The following is a 27,819-nucleotide window of genomic DNA, read 5'->3' as shown; positions in this document are numbered from 1 at the left end:
ACACAAGAGAGCCCACGTCTGGGCAAGAATTACAGGGGATTTGGTGGTGCTTGAGCAACGGTGTGGAAGGCAGGGCTGGCTTCTGGGTCCAGACAGCACCGAGCTGTGACATCTGAGGCTCTTGGCTTGGTCTGAGGACAAGCATCTCGTGTGTAGGTCAGGGGGTGGCTGCATGGGACAGAGAAGCACCCTTTTATCTGTCGGGGAGCGCACTGGGCATGCCAAAGTATAAATTAAAGTGTGTCACGTACAAATGAACGTGGTAATTGTATAAGAGCTTGTGCACAAGGGATGAGGTCCATAAGAGTAGGACTTCTGTGCGTGTTACCCGGGTGTGAGCTCTGCTGATTCGGTCTGTCTGAGGATCTGTCCCAGAGCGTGTCCACGGCCGTGAGCGCAGGGCAGAAGGAACCTGCTGCGTGTACAAGGATGTCCCTGCCACGCCGGTCCCTCTGCACCGTTTAACGCAACGTTGATTAACCAGATGCTTTCGGTGGTCGCCTGTACACTAGCCTTTTGGCTAAAATTCGCTGGAAACCACTTGAATCTAAAATAAAGACATTACACAAGCATGTTAAATGAAAAAGAAAAAAGCTAGAAATCAATTTCCATTAGTAAGCTGTCTGCAAGGGATGGGAAATTAAACACTAATTTACTTCAGTTATGGGTCATTACCTGAATTTCATGGCCAGAGGCAGAATTGCTGGTTCCTAGCAGAATGCGGTATTACTGTTATAACATAGAACCACCGAGATCTTCTGTTTTATTGGGCTCAGAGGAAATTATTTTTTTGTGGGAGGAGAAAGAAAGAAAAAAAAAACCAGTGTTAAGGGACAGATTTTCAGCTAGCATAAATCAATGCCCTGCTGTTGCAGTGGTGTGTTTATATAGTGTAATTGCCACTTTGAAATAACAGATGCAGCCCACATTAATCAAGCAGTAGCCACCTGCATGTCCTTTCTGAGTCTGTTGCTATTTGCGATTGGAAACTTCTGTCACGCAACGATGCAGCTACTGTACGCGACTGGATGGTTTCCATTGCGGTCAGTCACTTCTCCACTGAAGTGGTCGCCCTGCGGATGGTGGGTGGCGTTGCCTTCGCCAGGCTTTGGCAACTTGGTCAGAGAGCAGGCAGTTCTGTAGGTGGTAGTTATTTCCTTCCCTGGCCTTGAGCACAAAACCGTGATTGCTGGTTTGCTTGGCGTATAGCAGTTGTATTCCCAGGCCCTTTTGGAGTCCAATATGCTGGAAGAACTAAAAACTAAGGGTCAAATGACAAGGATCTCGGTAGATCTGGGAAGCTGGGGCTGATGCTGCGTGACTGGGGAACAGGAAATGCAAAGAGGAAAAAAATAGCAGAGGCGATTACAGGCCTAAAATTCATGTGTGAGTCTTACTTGAGCTTTAGAGCAAAGAGAGGGAGAAGTGAAGACATGGAGGTACATGGAAAATGGGATAATATGTGACAGATTTGGCGGGAGTGAATCACAGCAGGCTGGATGCCATTGCCTGGGCAGATGCCTGCTTCCTAAGCGAGATGACGTGGTACCCCTGTCACTGGTCTGGACTTCTGAATAGCATCTGCTGCGGTGCTGACCAGGCAACGATGAAGCTGAAGACGCTGGCGGGTGGCAGCGGGGCTGCTGGGCGGGTAGGCAGAAGAGACGACGGGAGGGGGCACAGAAAGACAAGGATCAGGTTTGGGAAGGGTCTCTGGTGGCACTGACCAGGCATCAGTACTGGGACCAGGAGTGATTTTAAATATAGTACGAGCACGTGCACGAACACTCCGAGACAAGCGTGTGTGCACGCCCCAGGCCTCCGCTTCTGTACGTGAAGGCGTGCTGCGGGGGGGAGCAGCCCTGCAATAAACCGGAAAGACTTTCTCTCGCACAGTATTGGTTTTCCTCTGTTACCACAGATTTATGTCTCAATATTTCTGGTTTGAATCATTTTACAGTAATACAAGGTGAGGTAATACTACCTCTTAGTAAGATCATTTCTATACTATGTTTTGGTATGCTTCTGATTATTAAAGTAATATTACTGCTGGGTTTCAGATCACTGCAGTGTGTTTTCATGAAAGAAAAGACATGGGAGAACTGAGTTACACAAGTGTGTTTGTTTTCCTCTTCTTAGCAACCTTTGCACGTTGTCCCAAGAGGTTTTCGGTCTATGCAAGATTAATTGCCCAAATATAAAAGCCCTGTTAGCCTGAATATATTATTGAAAAACAGCATATTTCAATCTGCCCTAGTTTAGAAAATAGAGGTGCCAGGTCAGCTCCTGGCATAAATCGCCAACGCTCCTCAGAAGCCACCAGAGCTTCTCTGATTTACATCGGCAATAAAGTCGTCCTGGTTTGTCTGCCGCTGATGAGAGCATGAGTGTGCTCACCGAGCTGCCGCAAATGACGCGGCGGTGGCTGGGGAGGAACCTTCCTGGCAGCCACCATCCTCCGAACAACTCGAACCTGCCAGCCTTGACACTGCAAAATAAAATATTTCATTTTTCAGGATGAAAAGCCATTTTAAAAAATCCCCATGTCTTATTTCTAATGAATAAAACCTTGTCTTTATAAGTTTTCGGTTATGTTGAAATAAAAATTCTGGATACTATGAAATAATATAGGATTTTCCAACTTAACACTTGGGGTTTTTTTCCATGTGGGCTGAGGTGGCCCCGAGCGGGCCAGGGCAAGAGCCCACAGCCCCTCGAAACGCGGATGTGGATTGCTCAGTGAGCTGAACCTTGCAGCTTGAATTTCCACCCTGTCTCCACTAGAGGGAATTTTAAAAGAAGGTCTTTCTTAGGATTAAAGTCCAGTTTTCAGTGTGTTAAAACGTACTGCCTGCAGGACGCTGCTGGCTCTGGATGCGCAGGGGCACTGGCTCTTCTGTAAGGCACAAGATCCTGCCTCGGCCCTGGCTGATCACAGCTAATCACAGGAACAACTCTGACGTGAGGTGAATAGCAGAAAAGGCTGGTTAATTTTTTAGGGCTCAGCCTTTGATTTCTCTCTGCCCGCAGGGAGGACGAGGCGCGCCCCAGCTCCCTGCTGCCGCCCATGGGGCTGGCCGGCTCCCCCACGGCTGGGGTCTCTGCGTCCCGCGGGGCTCCGTTTGCGGCCAGCTGTGAGCTGAAAGGTCAGGCTGAGTTTCGAGGTAAATTTTGAGTACCGGGGGTTCCAACAGGCCTGCTGTTTGTCAGTAGCAGAGCCGCTGAGGGCTGCCGTACAGAGCTGCCCGCCTGTGATAACCGTAAGGGGAACGGTTCGGTCTTATCTGCACACAGAAGTTGCACCTCAGTGGCCAAAAGAATAAATTCCAACGGACACAGTTCAACGCCTTCTTTCATGTTAGGAGAAGCTTAGTGTGGGGATAGGCAGATGATTGCGAGCAATTAAGTTATACGGCTTAACAAATTACCACCCTCTGGCTGAGCCTCTTTAATTAACCACATACACACACCCAGCCCGGCACTAATGAGACACAAAATATTTTGCCTTCAACTACCGTGACCAGCAATACCTGCGTTACTGGAGTACTTGGTAGCAGTGATTTTGACCTGCAGCCGTCAGATCAGCAAGAGCACACGTAACCCCGGTATCCCTGACCTCGCCGTGCCATGCCATCCATTCGTATTGCGTGGCACGTGGTGGGGTGCTGGGCTTCTGGCAGCGCGAGAGCGGTGCTCGGGGATGTGCAGAGAGGGCTAGCTTTTTGTCTCAGAGGACTCAGCCCTTGCTTCAGGAAAAAAAAGAAGCTGCAGAAATGGTACAGGGTCAGTGGCAGGGTGTTGTGCTGCAGTGGGTTAATTGTTATCACAACTCAGCCGCTTAGTTATTCTTACTAAGTCATGATCGCAACCTTTGTATTAATGTCAGATTGGGGTATCAAGTTCAAAGTGAGCCAGAGTAATAGTCTCCACAAAGGATTTTATAATGCCTTAATATAGCAGTTCATAATGCGTTTCAAGGTCTTTCCTACATGCAGAGTTAATTGAGAAAAGCTATTGTGGTTTCAAGTGATGCTCTCACTTAAATCAAGTTCACTTTCATGTGCTGATGTGCCCTAAATTACACTGGTGCAGGTTTCCAGCCAGGCAAAGCTTTGTAGTAAGGGTGTGATGTTCACTAGTTACGAAAAAAAAAAGGGGGAGAGGGTTTTCCTGCTGGTACTTTCAGAGGAAAGCCAGAAACAGAGGGGCAGCACGTACCAACCTGAGGTCTTAAAAAAGCAGCAGATGACCTCTGGACCCTTAGCTGTGTTTTCTGCAACTATAAGAAAAGTTCTCAGACACTTCCCCGCCCGGGCGGTTCAGGCAGTGAACTGGGAAACTAAGACAAGCGCCAGCAACCGGCACTGAATGGTGAACTCCCGTAGAGTGGATGCCCCTCGCTGCTGGAGGATGGCCCAACCCTGCCCTGCGCACGCCCCGGCTAACTCAGCCTCCGGGCTCTGGTTTATAACTTACCTTCCCCCCTGCTAATGCAGCACTGCGGAGCTGGCAGCGAGAGATCAGGGTCCTTCCCAAGGGCCCTTCCAGGTCTGGGGGGGTCTGTCAAGGCCGTGGCTTGCTCAGGAAGCACAAAACCTGGAAACAAGCCTTGTCTAGGTATTAGGGAAGGCATTAGCCAGCCTGCAAGGCTTTTATTGCTGGTGATTATGAAGAAGAAAGGGATCGGTTGCCTTGGATTTTCAGTAGAAGGAGTTTTCCACCCTAATTTATTAATTCAAGGCTTCCACATGACCTGGGAAGTTACATTATCTCTAAATCTGCATTTATTGACATTTTTTCAGTTCAGGCCAAGATTAAATTGGCTGAGAAACTTGTATCAAAATATTTTTGTTGTCCTTTTAATGGAAATGCCCTTTATACTAGGAGGGAAAACTGCAGTGACTGCTTCTTTTTGGTCTAAATATTTTTTCTGAGAACCATGAGTCTGTCAAAATGCATCAAAACAATGCTTGGAGAAGTTTTTGTGAGGAGAAAAAACTATGGGTTTTTTCCATGTTTCTTCAGTCATAGCAGAAACAGAAAGTGAAAAGGTGAAAGAACACAGGGCCCAGAGGGAATTCCTAGCAAAGGGAAAATCACGGTAAAGATTCTGCAGAAAACAAAGGTATTTTTAAAGGAAGAGAAACCACAACATTTGGAAGATATGACAAAAGGTGGGGGGTTTCATTTATTTGTTCTGGAGCGCGCATCCTTTTCTCGAGTTAACAGCTCTACCCTTGGTGTTATTCTCGTTTAGGACCCCCGTTTGGTGTTTTGTTAGTGAGTCATTACTAGGCTGTCTTTTTTTCTTTAATTTTTTCCCAGATGTAGAGACGTGTGAGCAAAGTGAATACTGCCTCTTGCAGCACCCTTTCCAGAAGGCTGCAGCCGGTTGTGAAGGAGGACAGATGCTTCACATCTAAGCACCTTCCAGGTACAGACAGCAAGCGGATCACAGTCTCTGTTCCTCGTGCCCTTCTCTGGTGGCTTTTAAGGTCTCGGCAGTTGGGGTTGGTTCTTACTGTGGTGGCTTTAACCCTGACGTGATGGCCCACACAAACTGGTCACAGCAGAAGCCTCTGCAGGAGTGTGGTTTTTTCCATTCACAGCAGAGGAGTTGCCAGCTGCAAAGTCTAGAAGGGATGAAGCAACCATCCCAACCATCCCACCGGCAACGCTTCCGCTGGGAGCGATGCGCAGTCGCGCTTTCCCCTGACAACATCTGCATCGAGGAGTGACAAAGATGGGGGTGCAGCAGGAGTAACGCTGCTTGCAAACGACAAAACGAGCATCTCTGAATTGCTTTAAAGGCGAGGCTCGAAGTCTGAACAAGCTGTAGAGTGCCAGAATTTTTCTGTCTTTATGGGTATGTGCCAGCTGCTAAAAATGACTCATTTCTTCTTAGAAAGCTGTCCTGCTGCCTTGGCAAAGCTTTGCTGCTTGGTGCCTTGATGGTAGGATTGGTTTATTTTTAAGGAAATGCAGCTGAGCCATGGTATTACATCTGTTGCCATTGTTTGGCCAGATTTTTGCAAGAAGATCACAAGGAAAAAAAGGGTTGTGAAACATCTCGTGTGTTGCCATAGAGTTCAAAGAGGGTGTTATCTGAGCCATATAGACCTCATCCAATTTCAGCTTTCTGACCTTTGGCCCAGGTTCTGCAGAGTAAGTGTACAACAACCCCACCTAAATCAAGGGTGTAAATCCCCCCCGAGAAGCACCATCCGCACATGGTAAATGCCAGAGTACTTCCCTGGACTATTCTGGTGAACACGTTGATGGGCAGAGACATGGTTCAAGCAAATGTGAGGGCATTTTTGGAGAGAGGGAGTTCTGAATTAGAAATGTGACTTGTGTAAAGGCAGTGTTACGGTTTGGTTTCCTTCAATGACTGGTGTAAGTAGAAAATGGAATTTATTGCTTTCTTTGTGCTGAATCAGGTCTTCTAACTTTAATAGAAGAGGTTCTTCTTTTTACAGCAGTGATCCATCCAAGGGCATCAACTACTGCAGTATTCCCCACAGCCATCGGATGATAAGGTTATGTCTAAATGGTATATTGAATGCAGACATGAAATTGCTCTGCCAGAGCTCTTGATATCTGGACAGACTCCAGCTTTGATCCAGAAAGCTGTACGACTGCCAGGAAAGCAGAGCAGAGCCCAAATTCATACGGATGAGAGTGGTCATGCCTGCTGGAACAAGCTCACCTCATCCCATGGTGTAACAGATAGACGTGCCTCCAGGGTTGTCTTCTCTTGAATTTGCCCAGACCGCTACGATTCATGGAGATTGTTCAGGGAAAGTCAGGGAGATCTGGGAATGAGGAATCAACTGGAGAAGAAACCTCATGTCTGGCTGCCAATTCACAGGATGGAAAAAAGAAACCACTGGCTTAGTAAACTGCTGCAACCTATTCTGACAGCGCTGCCACAAAGGCACTGCTGCTGTCAGAGGTGCTAGTGCCGGTTCATGTCAATCATGGGGTTTCACTGCTGCACGTGTTCCCCTTCCAGCTGGAAGATAAAAGCCTGTTTCCTTCAATTCATTGGTGTCAATGCAGCCTGGTCCCATGTGGAATCCCAGATATCAGTGGTAGAAATGATGCGTGAGGTGAATGGATGTGAACGAGCCCTCGGGAGGAAGCGTGTCCCTGACATTGTAATGACAGCGTGCTGAATCTTAGCCAGGGGCTGAGAATCTTCAAACACATGCCAAATGAAGGAAACCTGCCTGGGAGCGAAGGATTTTTATTTAAAAAATTAAGATGATAAAAACAAGTGTGATTTCCCAGCTCCTGCCCACTCTTATTTCCTGTCCTGGAAATTCACTAGAAAAACCCTTATTTCTGCAAAACTCCGGGTGGTTCAGAGTTTGACCCAGTTTTAGAGATAAGGTACTTGTCTCAAATACCACATCTAGATTGCTACCAGATCTTGGATTCTGGTTTAGGGTCAATTCTGTTTGAATGGCCAAAGGCAAGTACTTCAATAATATTGTGGCCTTAATTTTTTTTTTTTTTTTGGTAATTTAATTAGGAGCTTGATCTGGTTTTGGGGCAGGACACAAAGTGGATTACAGGAGCAGCTGGGTCTTTAATTAGGGCCATTTATCTTTTGTTAAAAGTTTAACCTTTGCTTGCACAGAGAGGCAACGACAGCAAGGGACAGAGCTTCAGCAGTGTGTGTTTGTGCGCAGAGCGCCAGGTCAGCCAGGTATGCGCAAGACTGCGTGGCTGGGAGTACTCTCATCTTGCTCGAATCTCACTGCAGCTATCCCAAAGTACCAACGGGCAGCTGTGTCATACGGCTATTTATAGAAACCAGGAACTGGAGGGTAAATATTTATTTAGATTCCAATGCTTAATCTGCTACTGGCGAACTGTGTGGAAAGCCTGGGCCCCCACTCTTCCTACAGCAATTTATTACCAGAGCCTTCATCTCCTCTCCTTCTCCCGACAGTCTCATACACATTCCCCAGGATTAATTCTGCAGAAAATGGGCATGGCCTGGGTTCAGCCCCTCCGGCACCTTCTGGTCCCACACCATCCTGGCAGGCATCCCGCCCTCTGTCTCTCCTCCCTCATTTTAACTGACTGGCATTCAGAGGTAGAAACTGTGAATCCAGGCACCCAGGGTGCGTGAAGGGTAATGGCACGAGGCCGTCGTTGCTCTGCTGGATAGACAGGTTTGTTTGCAATGACGTGGGGTGGGACAGAGCAGCGGATGGGAGCTGTGGAGCCGCTTGGATTTGTCACTAAGCTGGCTGAATGATGACAGCTGTGCTCTTCTGGCAGGCTGACAAGGCAGAGCCGCCCCCGTTGTAAAGCCACCTCTGTTCATGGTTACTGCAGAGTCCTACAGTAACCATAAACCCTGCCACTGCCCACCCCACTCCTTTCCTCAGCCAGAACAACAGATATATATTGAGGGTGGGGACAGGGAAACTGGAAGGATGCTCCATGTTCATCAGCAAGGACTGATGGAGACAACATCCCCCCTGCCCCACCGCAGTCACGGGGGCTGCCCTGGGCTCAGTGTCTCCCACCGCAACCAGTGACCAGGAGACCGGGGCTCCAAGGGACGCGTCCTCCCAGCCCCAAAAGCGAGGGCTGTAGTGAGCAGTGCTGGAGGTGGGAAGGCATCAGCAGAAGTGGCTGCAGGTGGGGATGGCTGGGGCATTAGCACAGGTGGGGTATATCCATGCTTATTAGTGAGCCGTGTGCTCATTAACAAGGCACAAGGCCCCAGCTGTCACACCTCCCCCCCACCCTGCAGTGGTGTTAAAGCATCCTGTCCCCCTAACCCATCAACTTCTTCTCTACCTATTACAGACGCTGCTGGAGCTCTGGCAGTGCCAGGAGGAATGGCTGGTGGGAGCTGGCATCCAGACTGGCCCTGCCAGCGGTGAAAAGTCAGGTGAGCAGCAAGGTTTGTCTCTGAGCACAGGAGAGCAGTGCAGGAAAGGGAACAATAAAAGGCAGCTTGGTACAAGCTTGTCCTGTCTTGGCATGTGAAAAGAGAGCAGCTGCAAGTGGCACAGCCTGGGGATCTGGGCTGGCATTTGGGAAAGGTGGCCCAGGATAGCGGCTGTTGCAGGAGCTCTGGTTTCCCATCTTTGTGCTAACCCTAGTTCCCCTTAGCAATGCGACTTCTCTCTGCAGCCAGCTAGAGCTGTTAGCTAGCAGGAGGTATTGCTGTCATCCCAATACAGGGAAGTGGCAGCATGTCCCCGTCTTGTGTGTGTAGGGCTTTTCCGATAAGAACACACATTTCCCTTTCATTTGCTGGAGTGTTTTATGGCAGATGAGAATCTTGTTGTACTTCTCTGTAATGGATTTTTCCTTTGCAATCTCCTATCCTTATTGTTTCTTGCTAGGGAGGTGTGGACACATCAGAGAGAAGATCCTTAACTTCTGGGCAGGTGGAGCAGCAGATCAGACCACAGATTACCACAGCAGTCTCTTCTTCATCCCTGCAGTATCTGCTGTAAAGGCACTATTTCTCAGGGATGGCAAAGCAAGCTTCAGCAACAAATTTCTCTCCCTCTCTAGCTCTTCATGTGAGAAAAAGTGTAAGAAGGCTGGGTATCCCTAAACTAATGGGGCAAGTGAGACTAAGTAGCTTGTGCAAATTTGTGCAGAGGAACCTATAAGGCACCCGAGAGCTACCCAGAGCACCCTGCAAAGGAATACAGCTTCTGGAAGAAAACCCTCAACACAGCCAGGAAAAGCGTTTGCACTGCATGTACCATTTTTATTTTCATATATATTACATCATTTTTAAAAAGAATATATGTGAAAGAAATATTTTTTCATGTAAAAGCAACGCACCATGTTCCACGCAGACCCTTTGCCTGCCATTTCAAGATGACCTGCACTGGGGAAAGGCTGCCCTGCAAACAGAACTCATTTCCCCATTCCCCATTTTCCTGCTGCTACTGGGACAACCTGTGGTCTTCCTCTCCTCCTCCCCTTGGAAAGAAAAGGTATTTACCAGTCCCTTCCCTCCAGAGTCAGTGCAAAACATGCTTTATTCTCCGTCATATACCCCGTCCCCTTCCTGCAGTGCTGGGAGAGACTGGGGCTTCCTGGAGGGATGGGGGAAGGAGCTGTGTAAAACACCGTGTGCTTTGATACTGTGAAAAAGGCAAGGAAGAACCAGAATTAATAGTGTGGTTTCAAGTATATGTGTAAAACCCATCACACAGAGCTTCACAGAAGGCTGCCCCCAGTCCTGACCATGAAGAGACTGGTCTCTCTGGGGCAGTGCTGGCCCCTGCCAGCCCGAACCCTGCTGCAGCTGGTGTTTGGCAGGGGTGGCTCAGGGAGAGGCTTGCAGCACGAGGAAGGGCTAGAAGGGAGAGGTGGTTCTGACAAGCAAACTAATAGCTCAGGCAGATTCCCCCACCCAGAGGGAAAGAGCTGGGAGAGGGTGGGAGTAAAAGGTGCTCTTGGATGGGGTCAGTAAATGAGACTCTTCTTTCAGACTCTCCCCCTTCTTCTATGCACCCATTATAACACTCTGATTTAAATTCCTCTGCCCACCCTCCCGAACGCAAGTGCTTCTGTCTGAACCAAGAGTTTTCTGTCTGGACAACTCCCCGTGCTGTGTCCCCTTAACACCTCTCCTGGGGTAGCCATTCGCACAAAGAAACCCTCACCAAAAGGAACCCCCCCCCTTTCCTCTCTGCGCCCCTTGCTATGTAGGGAGCCAGCAGAGAGACACAAGGAACCACAGTGCGGAGCTTGTGGCCTCGAGTGGGGCTGCGATCAGCTGCCCTGCCTTGCATCCACGTATGGCTCCTCCAGCCCTGGGGACTGGCACTGCTGCTGTACAGCTCGCGCCCCTCTTCGCTACTTCTGGGGTGCATCTCAGCCTTCACTGAGCACTGCGATGCTGAAACCGTCCCATCTGTTGGTCCAGGGGCTGGGTGGAGAAGGGAATAGCATAAGCCTTTCCTTGGTTCCTCTCCCTACCCAGTCGAGGCGTGAGCAGACCAGGCAGGCACTGCTGCCAGTAGGTGCAGCTAAGTTGTAGGCATCACCGAGAGCTGGTCCTTCCTCAGATACAACCCCAGCTTGCATCTCTGGTGTTAGAAAAATGGCATCCTTGCTCAGCAGCTGTCTGCCAAACCCTGCAGTGATTTAGGTAGCCCTGCTTTGAGCGGGAGTGACACCTTCCTTCCAACCCAAATGGTTCAGTGAACAATCCTCTCCTGTGAACAGCCATGGCAGAGCCTTCTCCTCATCTTCTGCCCTCACTTTCCCATTGAGGGCTTCCCACCTCGGTTTCCCTTGCTCTCCGGGGAAAGAAGCCAAAGCCCTGGGGGCAGTCATCCCCAGTAGCACCATGGTGGCCAGGAAGGTGGCAGCAGGGAGAGCCTGCCGTTCAGTGCATTAGGTGAGCTTGCTTTGGTACAAGGTCCAGTATGTGACTGGGTGGGTGGTTAAACAAAGTTTACACTGGTTAAAAAATAATGTAGTTGATCAGGGCTTTAACCCTGCAGAATAAACTGGCTGATTCAGCCCTGTGAGCAAGTTTGGGGTATTCTAAGAACATAGTTTTATTTAGAGCTCTTACTTCTACAGCAGAGATGTACTTTTTATTATTATTAATGGCTCCTGGCACTGCCAGTCCCAGAGCAAAAAGCCTTCTGCATATAGTCAAGGTGGCCTGTGCACCTTGTCCAGGCCCCCTGCCCAAACTCTGCCGAGTGGGGCTTCGAGGTAGATACCTGCTGCAGCTCTCTAGAGAGGGCCCACCAACCCTACAAAGAGCTTCTGGGGATGGCCAAGCCTCCTCATCTTGGTCTGCTTTGAGCCCAGCAAATCCAACCCTGCTTTAGCCTGTTTCTGCCCCCCTAAAGCACTTACACTTTCCCCAACAGCAGCCCAGTACAAACCAGTGATGCCTGCCTTTGCTATGGGTCAGAGCGTGGTGCACACCACGGCTCTGGGTGTGCGGACCACAGCTGATGGATACCGAGGTCACCTGGACAAAGAGGGGGACCTGGAAGGGGGGTTTTCCCCTTTGGTGGGAGCTCGGCCCCTCTGCCCTCGGAGCAGCACCCAGGTGGCTGTGCCTGCAATGCTGTTGCCATCCAGTGACAGGACACAGTACTACAGACCAGTCACCCATTCACAGTCCCAGTTCAAGCTTTTTTCCACTTGGTAACCAGTGACAGAGGGAGAAAATATGCTGATATCCTGAGACAATCTTCCCTACAAATCCCCTGAGAAAACAGATAAAATGGAAACTTCCCATTACTACAGCACCTATTTTAAAACTTCTCTGTCCTGGTATCGCAGGCATTGCTAAGGCTTGGTCATCTACCATATAGCTGAAAAATGGTCTTTATTTAAAGTCTGCTGGCCTTACAGCTGAATTTGGTTTGCAAGGTGAAACACCTTATCTGGAAGCTGAGAATAAATTACAAGCAGCATGGCTTTCCGTGCAAGCAAAAGCTCTCTCCAATCTGTTAGAGTTCTTGGAGTGTGTCAGTGAAGTAGTGAATAAAAGCTGATATACTCTTTTCTTTCCAAGGTTCTCTGAAAAAGTCCTGCTGGAGACACAACCAAACCAGAGAACTGGCCTAGAGGATGGTGACATGTCAATAATGTGGCTGATTAAGAGAAAAGGAAAATGACAATTAGTAGTTTATTTTCATCGTGGCAAAAAGGCTCCATCTGGTGGTGTTTTCACCCAGAGAAGAAGGTGAGGTGTGGGGATGGGAAACTGCAGATGACACTAAGTTGATTAGACTGCTTCACACCAGAGAACAGTCTTGAGATCTTGAGGAAATCTCAAGATCTGCTCGAGATGGGTGAGCAGCTGGCACGATGGTAAATGAAGTTGTGTGTGGATAAATGCAAAGAAATGCGCTTGCAAAGGGATAGATGAACTAGGTGGGCATTCAGCTGCTCAGAGAGAGTCAGCGTGGCCCCAAAACCTGAGCGTAGACAACACACTGGAGGTTGGTGCTGCTCAGCACAGATAAAACAAATAAAGCAACCAAATCAGAGATATATAGAAGAGGAACATTATCACAAATATTTTAATGCCTTTCTATAAGCGCAATCCAGGGCGTTCCACCAGGGAAAAGGATACTGCAGAAAGAGTCAGGGTCAAAATGGTAGGCACAGGAAGACCCTGATATGGAAACAGGCTGAAAGGTTCGCTATTCCTATGTCAAGAGGCGGGGACATGAGGGGCGTAAGTGTTATAAAATTATGGCTGGTCCTGCTAAGCCTCTGCAGCTGCAGGGAGAAAGGTTGTAATGTGTCCTGTCTCTGTGCTTGGACAGGACATGTAATAACAAGCTGAAACTGCAGCAAGGGATAGATATTGAGCAAAAAATCTATCTGAATGTAAAGATTAAGGTAAGAATCAGTGATATGGGGAGGCAATACTGGAGGGTTTTAAAAATAGGTTAGACAGATGTCTGTCAGGAACACCTTTGCTTCAGTGGGTCTTTGTTATGGATGGGCTGATCTCAAGATCACTCTGACCCTCCTTGGGCTCTCATGGTGGTCACTGCAGAAGGTGACACCAGGCAGGGCTGCAAGTGATCCTCGTGCCACAGAGACGAGTCCGAGCCCTGCCAGTTGTGGTCACCCACCTGTTTTGCAGTAGCAATACCAGGCAAGTTCCCTGTTTCAGCCATCGTGCAAAGGCCCCAGAGGGTGGGGGGCTCAGACTTCTTAAGGGCTACGGTTTTGCTACTCCCATTGTCCCAGGTTCCAGCCTAGAAGGGCTGTCTGCATTAGGAGAGGAGCCCAGACATAGGACCACTGGTCATTTCCTACCTCCAAGGTCCCTTGGCTCCACCCCCCTGGCTGGTGCACCTGAGATGGGTAATGCTGGAATAGGGTGAGTTTGGCTCAGACAGGGCCAGTCACAGTTTCAAGCCTTACAGTCATCTGGAGTAAGACCAACAGAGCTAAACCATGCAGTCCACACTGGGACTCTCCCCGTTCTGCAAAAATCACAAAATCACAAAGATTTGGGATGGGAGAGTGGAGCATTAGTCACAAACGGAATGAGGTCAAGTCAGTTCCTAAAGATGCTGTGCCCAGAAGAGGCTGGCCCTGCTGTCTGGGCAGCTATAAAACACTGTAGCCCTGGGCTTAACCAGGGCACGTCTGCACCATCCTGCCCAGCTGAGCTCGGAAGGTAAAGAGCTGATGCAGGAACGGGGTGCAACTCCAGTGCCTCCCACTGAGAGCAAGGGAGACCAACTGGTCTCACCTGGGCTGCTCATTTGCCAGCACCCAAGTCTACTGAATGGAAGCCCCCAGCAGAACTGGAGGGAAGGCTGGCAGGCGGGCTGCCTACACTGACCATCAGTCACCCCACAGCTTTTTAGTGTTTGGAAAGCCGCTGGTGCTTCCTAGGTCTGCTGGCATGCAGCCTTTGAGCACACGGAGGGCTGCGAGGCTGCACCCCAGCACCTGCATCAGCCAGGGGAGAGGTGCAGGTCTCCAGGTCAGGCTGCAGCAGGGAAAACCTGCCTGCCAGCACTGCCAGGTGTTACCATTGACTGTCAGAGGACAGGTAGTCAGTGTGTTTCTTTAAAAAAGGGGTAGGGATGCTTGTTAAAAGGAAAGAGAAGGCTCAAGGGCTCGGGCTCAGGAACAGAGGGAAGGTGAAAGCAAGCCCCACCTTGGGCTTTCCAATGCTGGCTTGCCCCTCCAGTGACTTACAGACAATTGCAGCAGCCAAGGCTGCAATCCCTCTTCAAATGCAGGCATGGTTTAGGCTAGAGCCATTAGCAACAGGGGAGCTCTGCACCTGCCCCAAGGAGCGGACAAGCCCCGTGTGCTCGCACACACTGGCATTATTACACCAAGGCAATTGTTCCTTCAGACTCATGACTCCAGAGGAGCCTGTTCTGTCTCACTGCCGCATGCTAGGAGTGCTAGGATCACAGTGATGCTCTGTCCTCAGCAGCTAAGCAAGGCATAAAACAGAGAGCAAAGTTGAACCTTCCCCCGCCCCCCACCCACCCCACTTCTCTCCATAGCTCCTGGTGGTGTATCCACAGATGGCAGAGACCCTGGTAGTGGGAGGGTCACAGGTCCAAGCTGCTCTCTCTCTCAGAGGTTCCTTGAATCCCCCTCTCTCTTGGGAGATGTCAATGCAGGGCAGAGATTTGAGAGAGAGCTTGGCCAGACCGCCCCCAGCCTCTGCCCCCATGTCAGTCAGGGTCTGAAGAAGCGTCGTACCACTAAATGCCCCACCATGACCAGGGCCACCACCACCAGCATGTACTTCATGTAAACATTGTCCAGGTCGAGTGCAGCCACCTAACGGGAAACAGAGAATAACCAGAGCATGTTAGATCTGCCTGGGCCAGGTTGCTGCTCTGCCTGCACCTGGGTGACCCAACCAACCTCAGCAGTGCCATAGTCTCCAGGCTGCACCCTTCACTGGCTGGAGCACAGCTGCCTCCCCTCGCCCCCAAATCCCCCTGGATCAGCCTCACGCTCCCGCTGGCTCACCCATCCTCCCTGCTGGGCGATCCACTGGGCGATGCGGTTCTGGAGCATGAACTCCGCAACGTAGCGGGCGATCCGGCGGAGGAAACCCGGTATGCCGTGCTGGTAGACGTGGATGGCCATGCGGTAGCCAAAGCCCAGCAGCGCGATCACCCGGCCCCAGTTAATGCCGCTCTCAAACAAGCTGAAACAAAGCCGATGACAGTCTGGTTAAGTCACTGCTACAGCTGGCTCAGACCTGCCTAGTCTCTGCATCCCAGGCCACAGGCTCTCGAGCAGCGCCGGTTGCAGGGCAGGGCTGGGATGCTGCGCTAGTCCTCGAGGTACGTTGCAGCCGCACAGGCAACGTAGTCGTTTTGTGGCTAAGTGACACGTGGCCTCCGATAACCAGGATGTGCTTTCAGAGCAGAACAAACACGGACTCGGCCACAACCGCTGTTTGCCTCAGCCAGGTGGGTTAGGGATGTCCTAGGGAAAAGGAAATTCCCAAATCCGTTCTACACAGCTACAGGCTCTGAATTGCTAGAAGTGGAAGCTTTGGGATGGTGGTTGTTGACCTGCCACCTTCCTGCCCATCCTGCCTTTCCCTCAGGTCTCCACCTGAACTCAGGGCACATCAGCTGCCTTTAGGTCCTGTGTTTTCATGTGCAAGGTGATTATACAAGGTAGGCTGGAATTGGTGTAGGCTGCTGTAAGCTGCAGCCAGCTCAGCTGCTACACATGCAGCCAGGAGCAGGAACTACCACCCACCTGTCCCAAAGCATCCCTTGCTTGTGCCTGCAGGTAAGGAAGTTTAAATATATCTGAGGATAAAGCATGTTACAACAGGATTTTCCCTTTTCCTGCATAGACAAATCCCTCCAAGTCCAAAACCTGATCTGATCTTGCCTTAGACTGACACTCCCAGGGGCTGGGGAAGCTCTAAAACGTGCCTAGTCAACGCCTACTGCCCCTGACCCAGGTTTTGGTTGCTGTGGGCACAAACTGCATCCCTGTCTGCAGGTCTGGCGCTGATTTAGCTAGACCAGTTTTTGAAGGTGTTTTTCCTGGTTTCCAGCAAGCAAGCAAGAAGGAAAAAAAATTAAAAAGAGCAGACTCAGGCCCTGTGTTTTAATCTTGTGCCCTGTTCCTGGCGGGCCCTGTCTGCACAGCCGAAGGGAACCGTGTCTGCTCTGCAGGGCCTTGGTGCGGAGCCGCCACGAGGGAGAGGGAAGTTAGAGCCTGGGAAGGAACAGACAGCACAAAGAGAGGGACAGAGGTTAATTTACCTGTTCGCGGTGCGTTAACCGCCTCAGGCTGGCAAAGCGGTGAAAACAGCGCAGCGTGGCTTCCCAAGGACAGGGGAGCAGGAAGAGGACAGAAGAGAGGCAGTTAGACAACAAACGCCGAGCGGAGGGTGCAGGGGACGGGGCTGTGCTGGAGCCAGGCGCGCTCAGAAGAGCGACGGAAGACGGGGACCCGGGAACGCAGAGACCCCAGCTTCTCTCCTGGCTCTGCCAGAGGTCTTCTGCATGACCCTGGGTAAACCATTTAATATGCAGAGAGTTTTGGTTTCCCTACAGAGAGAGAGGGGTGAGGACTGAACCCCTTGACGGCCACCTCGATCCTGTACCTCATGCAGTCAGGGCAAAATGTTGTCCAGGTGTTTGTCTTCACTCGTCACCCTGTTGCTGTGCTTTACGTGGGAGAGCTGGGCGTGCATCGCCCGCACGAGATGGCTGCTGCAGGCTCTGCAAGCCTGCAGAGCATCCCCCATCCTGAGTTAGTCTGATCCTGTTCCATGTCCTGGACCACACCAAAGGCAGCGAGTACCTGCCCATCCCCACAGCCTGCAGCTGTGTTTGCTTTGTGCCTCTGGAAAGCCTGACCCATCAGGACTTCCCAGCTGCCAAGCTAGCGGCAGTGGGACCAGCAGCAGGTCTGCCTTGGTCCAGGGCTGGCTGCACCCCTGAAGGGGAGCTGGGACATTCGCTTGGCTACTGATGCACGGGCCACGCTTCCCAGGCACGACCCCCAGACTTTCTGATGCTGCTCAGCTTGTGCAAGGACTCGGAGATGATTGTCAGGTGAAGACTGTCCAAACAGTGCACAGGAGCAAGAGCAGACAGGCAGAAAACACAGGAACAGTCACGGTGAGTTGTTGGGAGCTCAGCCCAGGGATGGCGGGTGAAGCTTGATCTGACAGAGTGTGTGTGCTGGGGCAGAGCTGGGGCGGGCGGCTGCTCGGGGGTGCGGGCACGGCTTTAACTGACTGCGCCCCATCCGGCCTTTCCTTCCCTGATGTCCTCTAGCAGAAGGCATCCAGCCCACCCGAGGGAGCCGGTGGCCTTACCTGGAGGCTATTCTGGTGAAGTACTCATAGGCGTTCTCCTTGGTGGGCTGCAAAGACTTCAGCATGTAGCGAAACTCCACGTCGTACCGCTCGTTAATGTCGTCACCGATGATGGCCAGGCGCCTTCCCACCATGCTCCCAGTGCTGCCAAGAGGGAAGACGGCATTATGGATGGGTCTGCCTTCCCAGCAAGACCGGTAAGCAGGACGAAGGGGTGGGTCCGTAAACGCCTGGCTCAGGATGGGTTGAGGGACATGCGTACGGTTGGTGTCAGAGTTTTACCTGCCCAGTTCCTGCTGGATCTCCACGATCTCTGGGTCCATGGGCACTTCCTCCCCTCTCTCCTCTCTCTCCTGTTGGTGGCGATAGAAGGCATAGCTCCGAAACACCTCCTCCGTCTCCTTTGCCACCTGGTCTTCTGAGAGAGGGACAAGAGGAAGAAAAGTCAAGGGAGATACTCATCTTCCCCCTTTCCCAAGTTGAAAAGAGACCACTCCTCCATTTTCAGCCTAAATTTTTGCTGTTTGTATTAACACTGGCCTTTTACAATAAAACAAAAAGAATCCAACATAAATTAATTCTCAGAAAACTAATTCTGAAGCCAGTCTTTGTTCTTAGGGGCACAAGCCCACCTTTTGAATCCATTTTTGGCAAGAGACAGCTACAGGACTGTCACAACACAAACCAGATGTTCAAGTGCTTGTGCTTGGCAGCTCTCTCCACGTGACAGCACCTCTCAGTAAGGGCATTGCTCAGCACAAACAACTTCAGGAATCTCAGATCCAAACCCAAACTGGAGGCAAAGCTCAGTCTAGCGCTGCTCATCAACCCTCAGCAAAGAGTTTTGTTTTTCAGTGTCACCAACGATTGAGCCTTTGTGCGGCATCAGCAATGACATGGTGAGCAAAAGTTAAATTGGTCATTTTAGTATAATTCCTTGCTGATTCAATCACACATCACTGGTCTCACATACACCCGTCGGCCCGGCAGCGGCAATGCCAGGGCAGGGTTTGCAATTTCTGCATGGGCTGCTGGCAGGAAGAGAAAGGAGAGGAGCATTTGAATAACTCCTAAACTGTAGCCCAGAGAGGTGACTCCCCATCCTGTGCCTGAAAGCAGATGAACAGCCAGGTGGTAAGTTTGAACTGAATGCCTGCTCCAGCACGGTGTGTGAAAGCAGACACCCAAATCCCCTGCTTTGCTAACAAATACCCGTGGAAGCAATAAGCCCGTTGCACAGCAAGCGGGAGGCTGCAGCTGGGCAGGAGGCAAACAGGGGCTGCTGTGGGGGGAGGCTGGGGTTGGTTTTGGGTGCCACAGCTTCCTTCCCCTGCTCTTGTAAACAAGCAGGGCTCGGCACGCCAGGTATTCGGGGTTCAGCGGGGGAATGCGCCCGTGCAGTAACGTCACCCGGCCCCGGCAGCGCGCGAAAACCGACCCGGCTCCGCGCGAGCAGGAGGCGAGTCAGAAACAACCGGCGTCAACAAGCGTGTGCCCGTCTGCAAACGGCTCAAGAGCCGCACACATTTCCCCTGTGTCTGCACTGCTCGGGGAAGAGCGAGGGTCTGGACATGGCCGGGACCTGCCCCCTCCAGAGCAGCGAGCCCCCGGCGAGGCATTTCAGTGCCATAGGTACCATGGTGACCGATACCTTATCACATGGGTTACATTGCTCCTGGGGAAAGTACCCGGTCTGTCACGGGATGCCTTTGATTAGAGCGCAGTTTCGGCTGGCTCGAGAAGCAATCTGGGCCAGAGCACTGGGTCCCAAACAGCTGGGAGCCCAGCTCAGCCACCCCGCCGGGCTCGGGGGAGCTGGCCCTAAGGTCCCGGTAACGTGGTTCTTCCCAGTTTCTTTTCTAAGATGCAAAATTTGTAGGGGACAGAAATGGTATGGATGGATCAGAGCCCTGCTCCTTTGACAGGCTGTCACCATTCAGGGTGGAGATTCACAGACACTAAACGAGGCGCAGAGCCCAGGTAAATGGGCTACTTGGGGCAACATCAGAAACGCAGGACGCTGCAGACCCATGCCTTCAGGCGATTGTCCTGCAAGGTGTGCTGGTGACACGCAGCAGCACATCTGCACCAGCAACCCTGTCTAGCAGCAGCACAGCTCACTGCAGCCGACCCAGATAAAGCCCTTTCCCAGCACCCCGGTATATCCACCCACCAGACTGGCCATGCATTTCTCTGGCCACTGGAAATCAGAGATGCTCCCACCGGAGCAGTGTCCCAGGGCTGGGACGTGAGGACCTGGCCTGGTGGACACAGCTGTCCTGGCAACACTGCTCCATAAAACCCTGTATCCAAGTCTCCAAAACATGCCACACTACTCATCACAGAGTTTTTCTGGCTGGTCACATCTACACGGCCCGCGTGGGGCTCTGGGGAGATGGGCCAAGCCCCGGATAGGGTGCGGGGAAGGGAGAGGACCTGTCGTGCAGAGACTCAGGTTATACCGAGTTCAGGTTGGATAAATAAAGGTGAAGGGAAATGACAAGCCCTGGTTGCTGCGTTTTCAGGGATTGTTTTTTGTTTTGCAGGAACAGGTTTATTTACTGTTAAACAAATCCCACCTTTTAGAGGCAGCAGGGGAGCCAGTGACCGCTCCACCGAGAGCCAGAAAACGAAACCGACTGACTCACAGTTTCAGCGAAAAGCAGTGTAAACACACCGCAAGAACAAGTAAGAAAATAAGCGTACTGAAAAAAGATCCCTGGCTTTAATTACCCCAGGCGCTACTTTTAGTGACACAAGGACAGGAGAATGTACATCGTTTTCCCCGCCGGTGTCAGCCCACAGCACCCACTGGGACCATCTCTGGGTCTCTCCCACTCAAAAGGAAGACAATCTGACTCAAGACTTGCCTTGTGGACTCCCAGTACCAGCAGCACAGAGGAGGAGAGTGGTTTGGAGCTCCTCTGGGATCTTTGGCCAACCTGTGGGACCACGTTAGGGGGCTCATGAGCTGCTGTGAACCCCGACACTGCTCCACTTCTGCCGCATGAAGCAGACACCCTGCCGCCCTCGGTCCCCAGAGCACCTTCAGCATCTAGACCAGACCTACCCCAACTGCCTCTTGCCTGGAGCCACACCATAGACAACACTGACCAGATCCCAGCCAGTCTCAAACGTGCAACATCTGCATTTCTGTGCAAGATCCTTTGTTTCTCACCGTCCCTATCTCCTGGGGAGCAGCTGTGCTACGATAGAAACTGGCAGGTCTCACCAAAGTTATCCATCAGACCTTGTTACAACTAAATTAAATAGCCTTTCTACGGACTGTAATGACAGACGCAACCTGGCAGCTTCCCTTTTGAGCTCAGGAGCCAGGCAGTAACTACACAAAGAGGTGCATCTGTTTGCACAGAGGGAGACATCCAGCCTGGAAACAGCAACTGGCTCCAAAGGGGGAAGTCAGCTCTGGGGAACCACAAATGGTCTCTGGAGATTTGTGCCTCGAGGAGAAGCTTGACTCCACCTCATGGTAGTTGCAATTCAAGTCTTGGATGAGCAGTATCTGTGTTCATGGATTTGGGCTAGCTTCCACCAGGCAAGGCAGCCCTTGGTGAAACCTATCGCCTGTCCATAGCAATGCCATCCAGGACCAAAGGCTGATCAACCTGACGCTGAATCATCCTGGCATAACCCTGCAGAGCTTGCATGGGAGAGCGGAGCTTCTAGCCAGGGAAATGGCAAACAAATGCCATCCCCAGAGACATCTGCACAGCACAAAGCCCTTCCCCTTATTATGCTCTTTAGAACAAATCTCTTCCTACCCAAAAGAGGAGCGATACTCTCAGACAGCCACCCTGCAGAGCTGATGGGCAAACACCCTTGGTTTTAAGGTAGAAATTAATCTGTCAGTAGGGGAGATTCTCTGGTCCAGAGTCCGGACCGGACTCAAGAAATCTGCTTTAATTATGTTCAGTGGTGTCCCACCAACGCACCCAGAGTTACAGGCTTGCAGCAAGGGCTGGGGGCTGCAGCAAGGTTTTGCTCTGGTACTTCGCTGCCCAAGCTGAGCCCTGTCCCATATTTGCTGATCTACTGAACTGCAAAGGGAGGCTGGGCCCAGTGCTCAGCGGGATGCGCCTGAGATGGGTGGGCATCTCAGCTCTGGCAAGGTGTGTCCCTCGGCCCCACCAAGTTCTTCACAGAAGATTTTTTGGGGCATCCTTTGAAGGCCAGAACAAAGGAGTCACGAGGCAATTCCAGAGCAGAGTTATTTCCCAGCACAGCCATCAGAAGGATCACTTTTTTAAAAAAAACAAACCAGAAATGACACATTGATGGGAGATGTAGTTCAACAGGGAAGTCCAATTCTCCGTGTCTGTGCTGGAGACAGGAACTGCACGGGCACCAGACAAGAGAAAAGCATGTTTAAATGGCTTTGGTTGCTCTACAGGATGTACAAGAACCCAGGCTTAAACAGGCAGGACACATTTTTCTTACTCATTTTGCAGGTGGTCTTGGAGATGAAGACACGGGGATGTTCACAGATGCATGACTAACATCCCTAAGCAACTATTTATCAGTTCATGACTTGCTTCACACGCAATGTCAAGTCCGGAGCTAAGACAAACAACCAAGGACCAAACCTCACACCTCTCTTGGTATGTTATGTGAGTATTAAACACAGACAGATGAGAAAGCCCAGGTAATCTGAGGACACGAACAGTTGCCAATCTGACTCTGCGAACTGTGAGTCAGGGTGGCTGGGCTTTCCGAGCACAACCGTGACACCTTGGACACCCTTGCAGAGACTTGCACCGAAGCTTTCTCCATTTGCCTAGTAGTAATAAGCGGATATAACAACACATCACCTTTCTCGACAAAGTGCTTTGGGATTCCAGCTAACGTGGTCCGCACAGGAGCCAAGCGTGACCATGTAAACAGTATTTTCATCACGTGGACGAGCCCCTCTGCAGCGCAGGGGAGCTGAGCTGCATTTCGTATGGTTACCTGCAAGTGTGAGGACAGCCACGTCCGTGGCTTGTCCCACAGATCTGAGCCTCGATGTGTCCAAACCATTCCCATAGCTGGGTGCGTACCCTGGCAGCACGTCCGAAGGAGGAGGCACTGCCACTCCCATGTTGCAGATAAGAACTGAAGGAGCGCAAGGTTAATTTTCTGAAGTATGAGCCCTGTTGCCTGAACTCAGCTCAGCGCTATTGGTGTTGGGCCTCTCACCCTTCCTTCTGCAATGTTAGCTGCCCTTCACATGACTCTTCATGAGCTAAGTTGCTCCTCCTCTTCGTTACGTACAGCCAGGAGTTTGAAGCTCCTGCCTTCATTTACAACGCCCTAAAAACACCACAAATGCAAATTGCCACCCAGCCTAGACAGAAACAGCAGCACATCGTCCATGCCCTAAGCAATGGCTGGTACAACAAGGGCTCAGAACAATGCTCAAGCAAATCCTTGAGCAGAAAATAAACCTCTTCACTTCCTACCGCATCCAAAGATAAACAAACAGAGCAAGTGAGCCCTAAACGAAAACCAGGCTTAATACCTGTTGACAAAAGCCTTCTTCCGCCCTGTAATCCCGTAGCACGTGTTGGTGGAAGCTGCACATTTCTGCTTCCACTGGAGTCTATGAGGCTTCTGCCTGAGAGGCGTGCAGAGACCCCACCTCCAAATTCCAGATGGACCCCCCTGAGTTTTGGGAAGCAGAGGGATGCCGGTACTGCCAGTAAGTGTTTGCAGGCGTACAGGAAGCGTGACTGTAAAACGGTGTGGTTAGAGTTCAGGGCCTGATCCTGAACTGGTTTTCACATCAGCATCTCATTGGCCTCAACAGGAAATCAGCATACGTAAACAACTGCTCTTATTTATTTATTTTCATACATTGTAGACTTTGATAAAGGAAGGACAGGGTGTTTTTTCTTCCAGTGTATTCATGCAGGGTCTACCACAAATGGTACTCCGAGACGAAGAGGAGTCCAGGCGATACCAGAGTATAAATAGCATCAACAGGCCAATAAACCAGCTCTGAGCTGCATTTGAGCTCTAATACACAAATAGTTGGGTATAGGTTCTAATCTCCAGTATTGACAGAGCTGCAGTGACTCAGCCTTATTTACAAGTCCACCTGCAAAACAGGTTAAGAAGTCACGCATGTTTAACAGCTTTCTGTGCAGTGGCATTTTATCATTTTGGGATGAAACGGGAGCTGAGGTTCTTCCTGGGTTCCTTTCAGCCCCTTTCCCAATTTCACCCGTTCCTGTGAAACGCAATTACACAGTCTGCTGGGCTCAGCACACACGAGCAAAGGACTCAACTGCTTCTGACTGTCGGTGAGCTGTAACTTTTCACCGCTGCTATGCCAAGGCACACCGGAGACCTGATTTCATCCAGCAGCCAGTGCAGCAAGACTGAAACCAACTGCCTGTGGCCAAGCACTGCTCAGCAAGACGTGTTCTTCTGTGTGTTTTAAGTATCAAGCACCTTTCGCTCTCTTGTGCTTAGGGAAGGGAAAATAAACGACACCAGGCACCAGCCGTACGTCTCGCAGCCCGTCAGGGTGATCTGCCCCACGCCCTGACCCCTGTGCCCTGTGGCACCCCGCTGTGCCTGCCTCAGCCTGCCTGCACAGAGCTGCCAGCGTACCCAGTCCAGCAGCCCCCTGCATGCTATTTTCTCAGTGCCTTTGAAGGACGCCGTGCTGCCCACCACGCTAATCCAATGCCAAGCATCTCCCAAAAGCATTGAGCACGTGCTCTCCCAGTTCGGTTCAGCATAGCTTTACGGAACTGATTTGTTATCCCAGTCTTGCAAAGGGCCCTGGGGGTATGAAAAAAACCATCTTTTCAAAGAAACAGAACAGCGGGGGGGGAAGAAAGATTGTGTTGAAAATGCTTCCTTCCCTGAATATCACAGCAACCTTTTTACCTGAGTTGAGCTCTTGTGACAGCCTGCGCCCACGGCTTTCCCAGCGTCCATGGGCCCTCGGTGGGTCACCGTCGTTCCCTGAGGCCATTGCAGAGAGATGCTTGGAAGCGTCAGCTTTACCTGGAACAATGAGAGACAGTAAGTGAGCCAGGTTATGAGCAGCCAGCAGGGACACTGGAGCCTCGTGGCTCCTTGCTCCCTCACACACCTCCCAGGCCAACCTTAGGAAACCCCTTTGGCTGAGCCAAGTGCTCGGAGGAGCAATGCTGCCCGCTTTTATCTCTGCCAGCAACCTGGCTCCTCCCTCCCCAGCATGCTCGCTCCCTTATTCCCGGCCACACCAAGTCCCTTGGCTACATTTCTCCTCTCTTCCCGACTCTTCTCAGTAACGTGCTTGCAGACAGCCAGATGCCAGCAGAGGAAAGGCACCCAGCTTCCTACCCCAATTCACTACCTCCCCACCCTGCCTGGAAACCTGCCAGCCATCCTCTGACCCGCTCAGCCAGTGCCACAGGCTGCGCCGGCTCTCAGTCAGCCCAGACACCAGCAGCATCTGCCGTGGCTTCACGCTGGGATGAAAGCAAAACAAAATCACAGCACGATGGGCTCTACGACTGCCCGGCTGCACCTGCAGAACGTGTCTGAGAGCCGAGCCGTGGGGCTGCGCTGCTACCGAAATGCTGCTACCCCGACCTGCCGCCACGACGGTTCAGAGCGCGGCAAGAGCAAACCAACCTGCGACCACACCGAGCTGCCGCGGCTCCTGTGGGGAGCTGCAGCGGCACTGCCGACTTCTCCTGCAAGCACCTCCGACTTGTTTTCCACAACTTCTACAAGAGATAAGGTCTCTGTTTTCCTATATCCAGAGGCTCTAATTCCCCCTGTTCTCTATGTCCTCTGAGCTCCTCTCGGAGTAAGAACATTAAATGAGAACCAATGCACGGCTCATAATGCCCCTGAACTTCACAGGTATCCTAAACCCAGACCTGCAGTTCAGGGCTCATCGCAGCTCCCCTACCCCTCTGCTCGCCGACCTCACCCCCTGGTTTTTGCAGAGAAGGAAGTGAGGCCACGCAGTTACCGTCAGGGTTAGAGGCAGATCACTGCAGGTCCTAGCCTGTCGCCTGGCATGCCAGTACATGTTCCCAGGCCACACTTCAGGGCTAAACTTGTGGGTTTTCTGATTTGCACCTGGTCTAAATTCATGAAGACACATCCACACCCAGAAGTTTAAATTGTATCTGGGGCAAAAATTCTAAAAAGGTCTGGTTATGGATAAATAAGAGCAACACACGGTCCCAGCTTAAAACCTCACACTGAAGATTATTCAGAAGAAAAAGTAACTTGAGGCCATAAGCAGTTATGTGAAGTACCGCCTGCAGTCAAGGTGGGGATGGGGGCCTGGAAATGCAAAGCTTCTCAGCCATCAAATAGAACTGGGATAGAAAGCCAGCTGCATTCAGGGAGCCTGAGCTGCAGTGACACACAGATGGAGATGCTGGTTTTTCCTACGCGCCTCCGAGGACAGGATTTCCCTTTTCCTCCCCAACCTCAAACATCCCCATACAAGGAAAAGCTGAAAATGCAACGAGAATCAGCAGTTGGGACAGAGGGTGCAGCTGGGAGGAGAGCTGGCTCCCACTTGCCCAGATGAGCAGAGACCTGGGCTCCAGAGCTGCTCCTCTCCTTGCTCTTCTCTGCTCTGGAATGAGGTGGAGACAGCTCAGGGAGTGCTTGGAGCGGATGAACGTGCCCCCATCCCCTCCTCCACAGAGGAAGTCCTCCTGCGCTTCCTCCGCTGCCATCCCCAGCCTCTCCTCGGGCGCTTAGCAAGGCTCCAGCTGCAGCCCACCTTGCATAGGAAGGCCTCAGTGACTTTCAAGGGCAAGCAAGACCAGGCTCAGAGCAGCTCTCTGGAGTTCATGGGTAAGCAAAGTGGTACGAATTTTGACTGTACTTCATGCTGCTACAAGCCGAGGCTGTGCCAAGCGCTGGGGAGGATGCAGATGCATCCAGCCAAGGAGTTCAGCTGCCTCCGGAGCTTTTACAGTTTGGTCATAGGTGCAACCGGTTGCGTTTCACATCAACCCACTGCCTCTGACCCAGACCTCAGCCGTGAGTAACGGGGAATTTCTGATGCAGACCTGACTGCTCCGTATGAAGGATGGCTGGTGAGCACAGGAGTCCGGTGCCCAAGAAGCAGCTCGTCACTTCACACTTGCCACTTGCCCTCTGGCAAACCCTTAGGAAGTGGCAGGCTGCGACTGTGGCCATCATTTAAGAGGAACTTTCATTTTCAGTTTCCTTCTCAATTTAGTTTCTTGCAGCGCTTTCTTCTCTTGCAACACGGGACACGGCAGCCCTTTTGCACACACACGTGCATCTGGGACTGGCAGCTACATCCCTGCCAGCGTGCTGCCGGTCCCCAACCTGCTCCCAGGGGAAGACCCTGAACTCCCACTCCTGCAAACCAAGCGAATGCCCAAGACAGCTCACTGCCAGTCTCTGCTGGGGGTCAAAGCATCTCAGACCATCCCCTCCAGTATCAAGAGCGCTGCTGCCTACGTTCCTCCTGCTTCCCAGCCAAATGCCCCTTTGATTTGCACTGTTGCCCCTTTGTTATGAGAGAGAATACCATGCTGGAGGAGAGCAGGGAGGAGCACAAAGGAGGATATGACACCCATCTACTTAAAGACAGCCCAAGGCTGCAGAAAATGAGGGCTTTCCAGGACTCAAGACAGGGCTTGGAAGAGGCTGCAAGTTACTGGGACCAGTGTCTGACTCCCAGCAGCTGTTAAAAGATTCAGCTCCACCTTGACCTTTCACTCTTGTAGGAGACCATAAAGGGTTAAAAGCAGCAGGCAGCAGCTAGGATGTGGATTTAGCAAGACCTCCAAGATGGCACAGGAGTCTTATCTTTATAAATGAGCACATGCCATGCAAACAATCAGCCTTCCTAGAACCTGCCAGGCTTCCCTAATTTAAAAAAAAAAAAAAAAAGACCTTTGCCTCAGCTGTTTCTCATTTCACCCTCATCTCCTTTGCTTAAAGGTCTCTGACACATTTTCTGTGTGCCTTTATGACACATTCAC

General features: G+C 51.3%; 1 protein-coding gene and 1 long non-coding RNA gene across 2 annotated transcripts; one reads left to right on the top strand and one right to left on the bottom strand.

Annotated features, from left to right (window-relative positions):
* The first annotated feature begins 5 nt into the window (after positions 1-5).
* LOC135316843 (uncharacterized) lies at positions 6-9,790 on the top strand. Its single transcript, XR_010376068.1, has 2 exons — positions 6-2,966; positions 5,326-9,790. It is a non-coding gene; the product is annotated as an uncharacterized LOC135316843 (long non-coding RNA).
* Positions 9,729-24,840, bottom strand: BAK1 (BCL2 antagonist/killer 1). The gene is made up of 5 exons (XM_009504425.2): positions 24,728-24,840; positions 18,113-18,248; positions 17,831-17,974; positions 15,502-15,682; positions 9,729-15,306 (listed from the first exon to the last, which is right to left on the bottom strand). Exons 1-5 carry the CDS (start codon positions 24,813-24,815, stop codon positions 15,202-15,204), a joined length of 654 nt encoding a protein of 217 aa, XP_009502720.2. The 5' UTR covers positions 24,816-24,840; the 3' UTR covers positions 9,729-15,201.
* Between the last annotated feature and the right edge of the window lie 2,979 nt (positions 24,841-27,819).

The sequence above is a fragment of the Phalacrocorax carbo genome, chromosome 23 (genome assembly GCF_963921805.1).
Source record: "Phalacrocorax carbo chromosome 23, bPhaCar2.1, whole genome shotgun sequence".
NCBI lineage: Eukaryota > Metazoa > Chordata > Aves > Suliformes > Phalacrocoracidae > Phalacrocorax > Phalacrocorax carbo.
The sequence above is the reverse complement of the archived record's forward strand: the minus strand, read 5'-3'. Positions and strand labels throughout refer to the sequence as shown.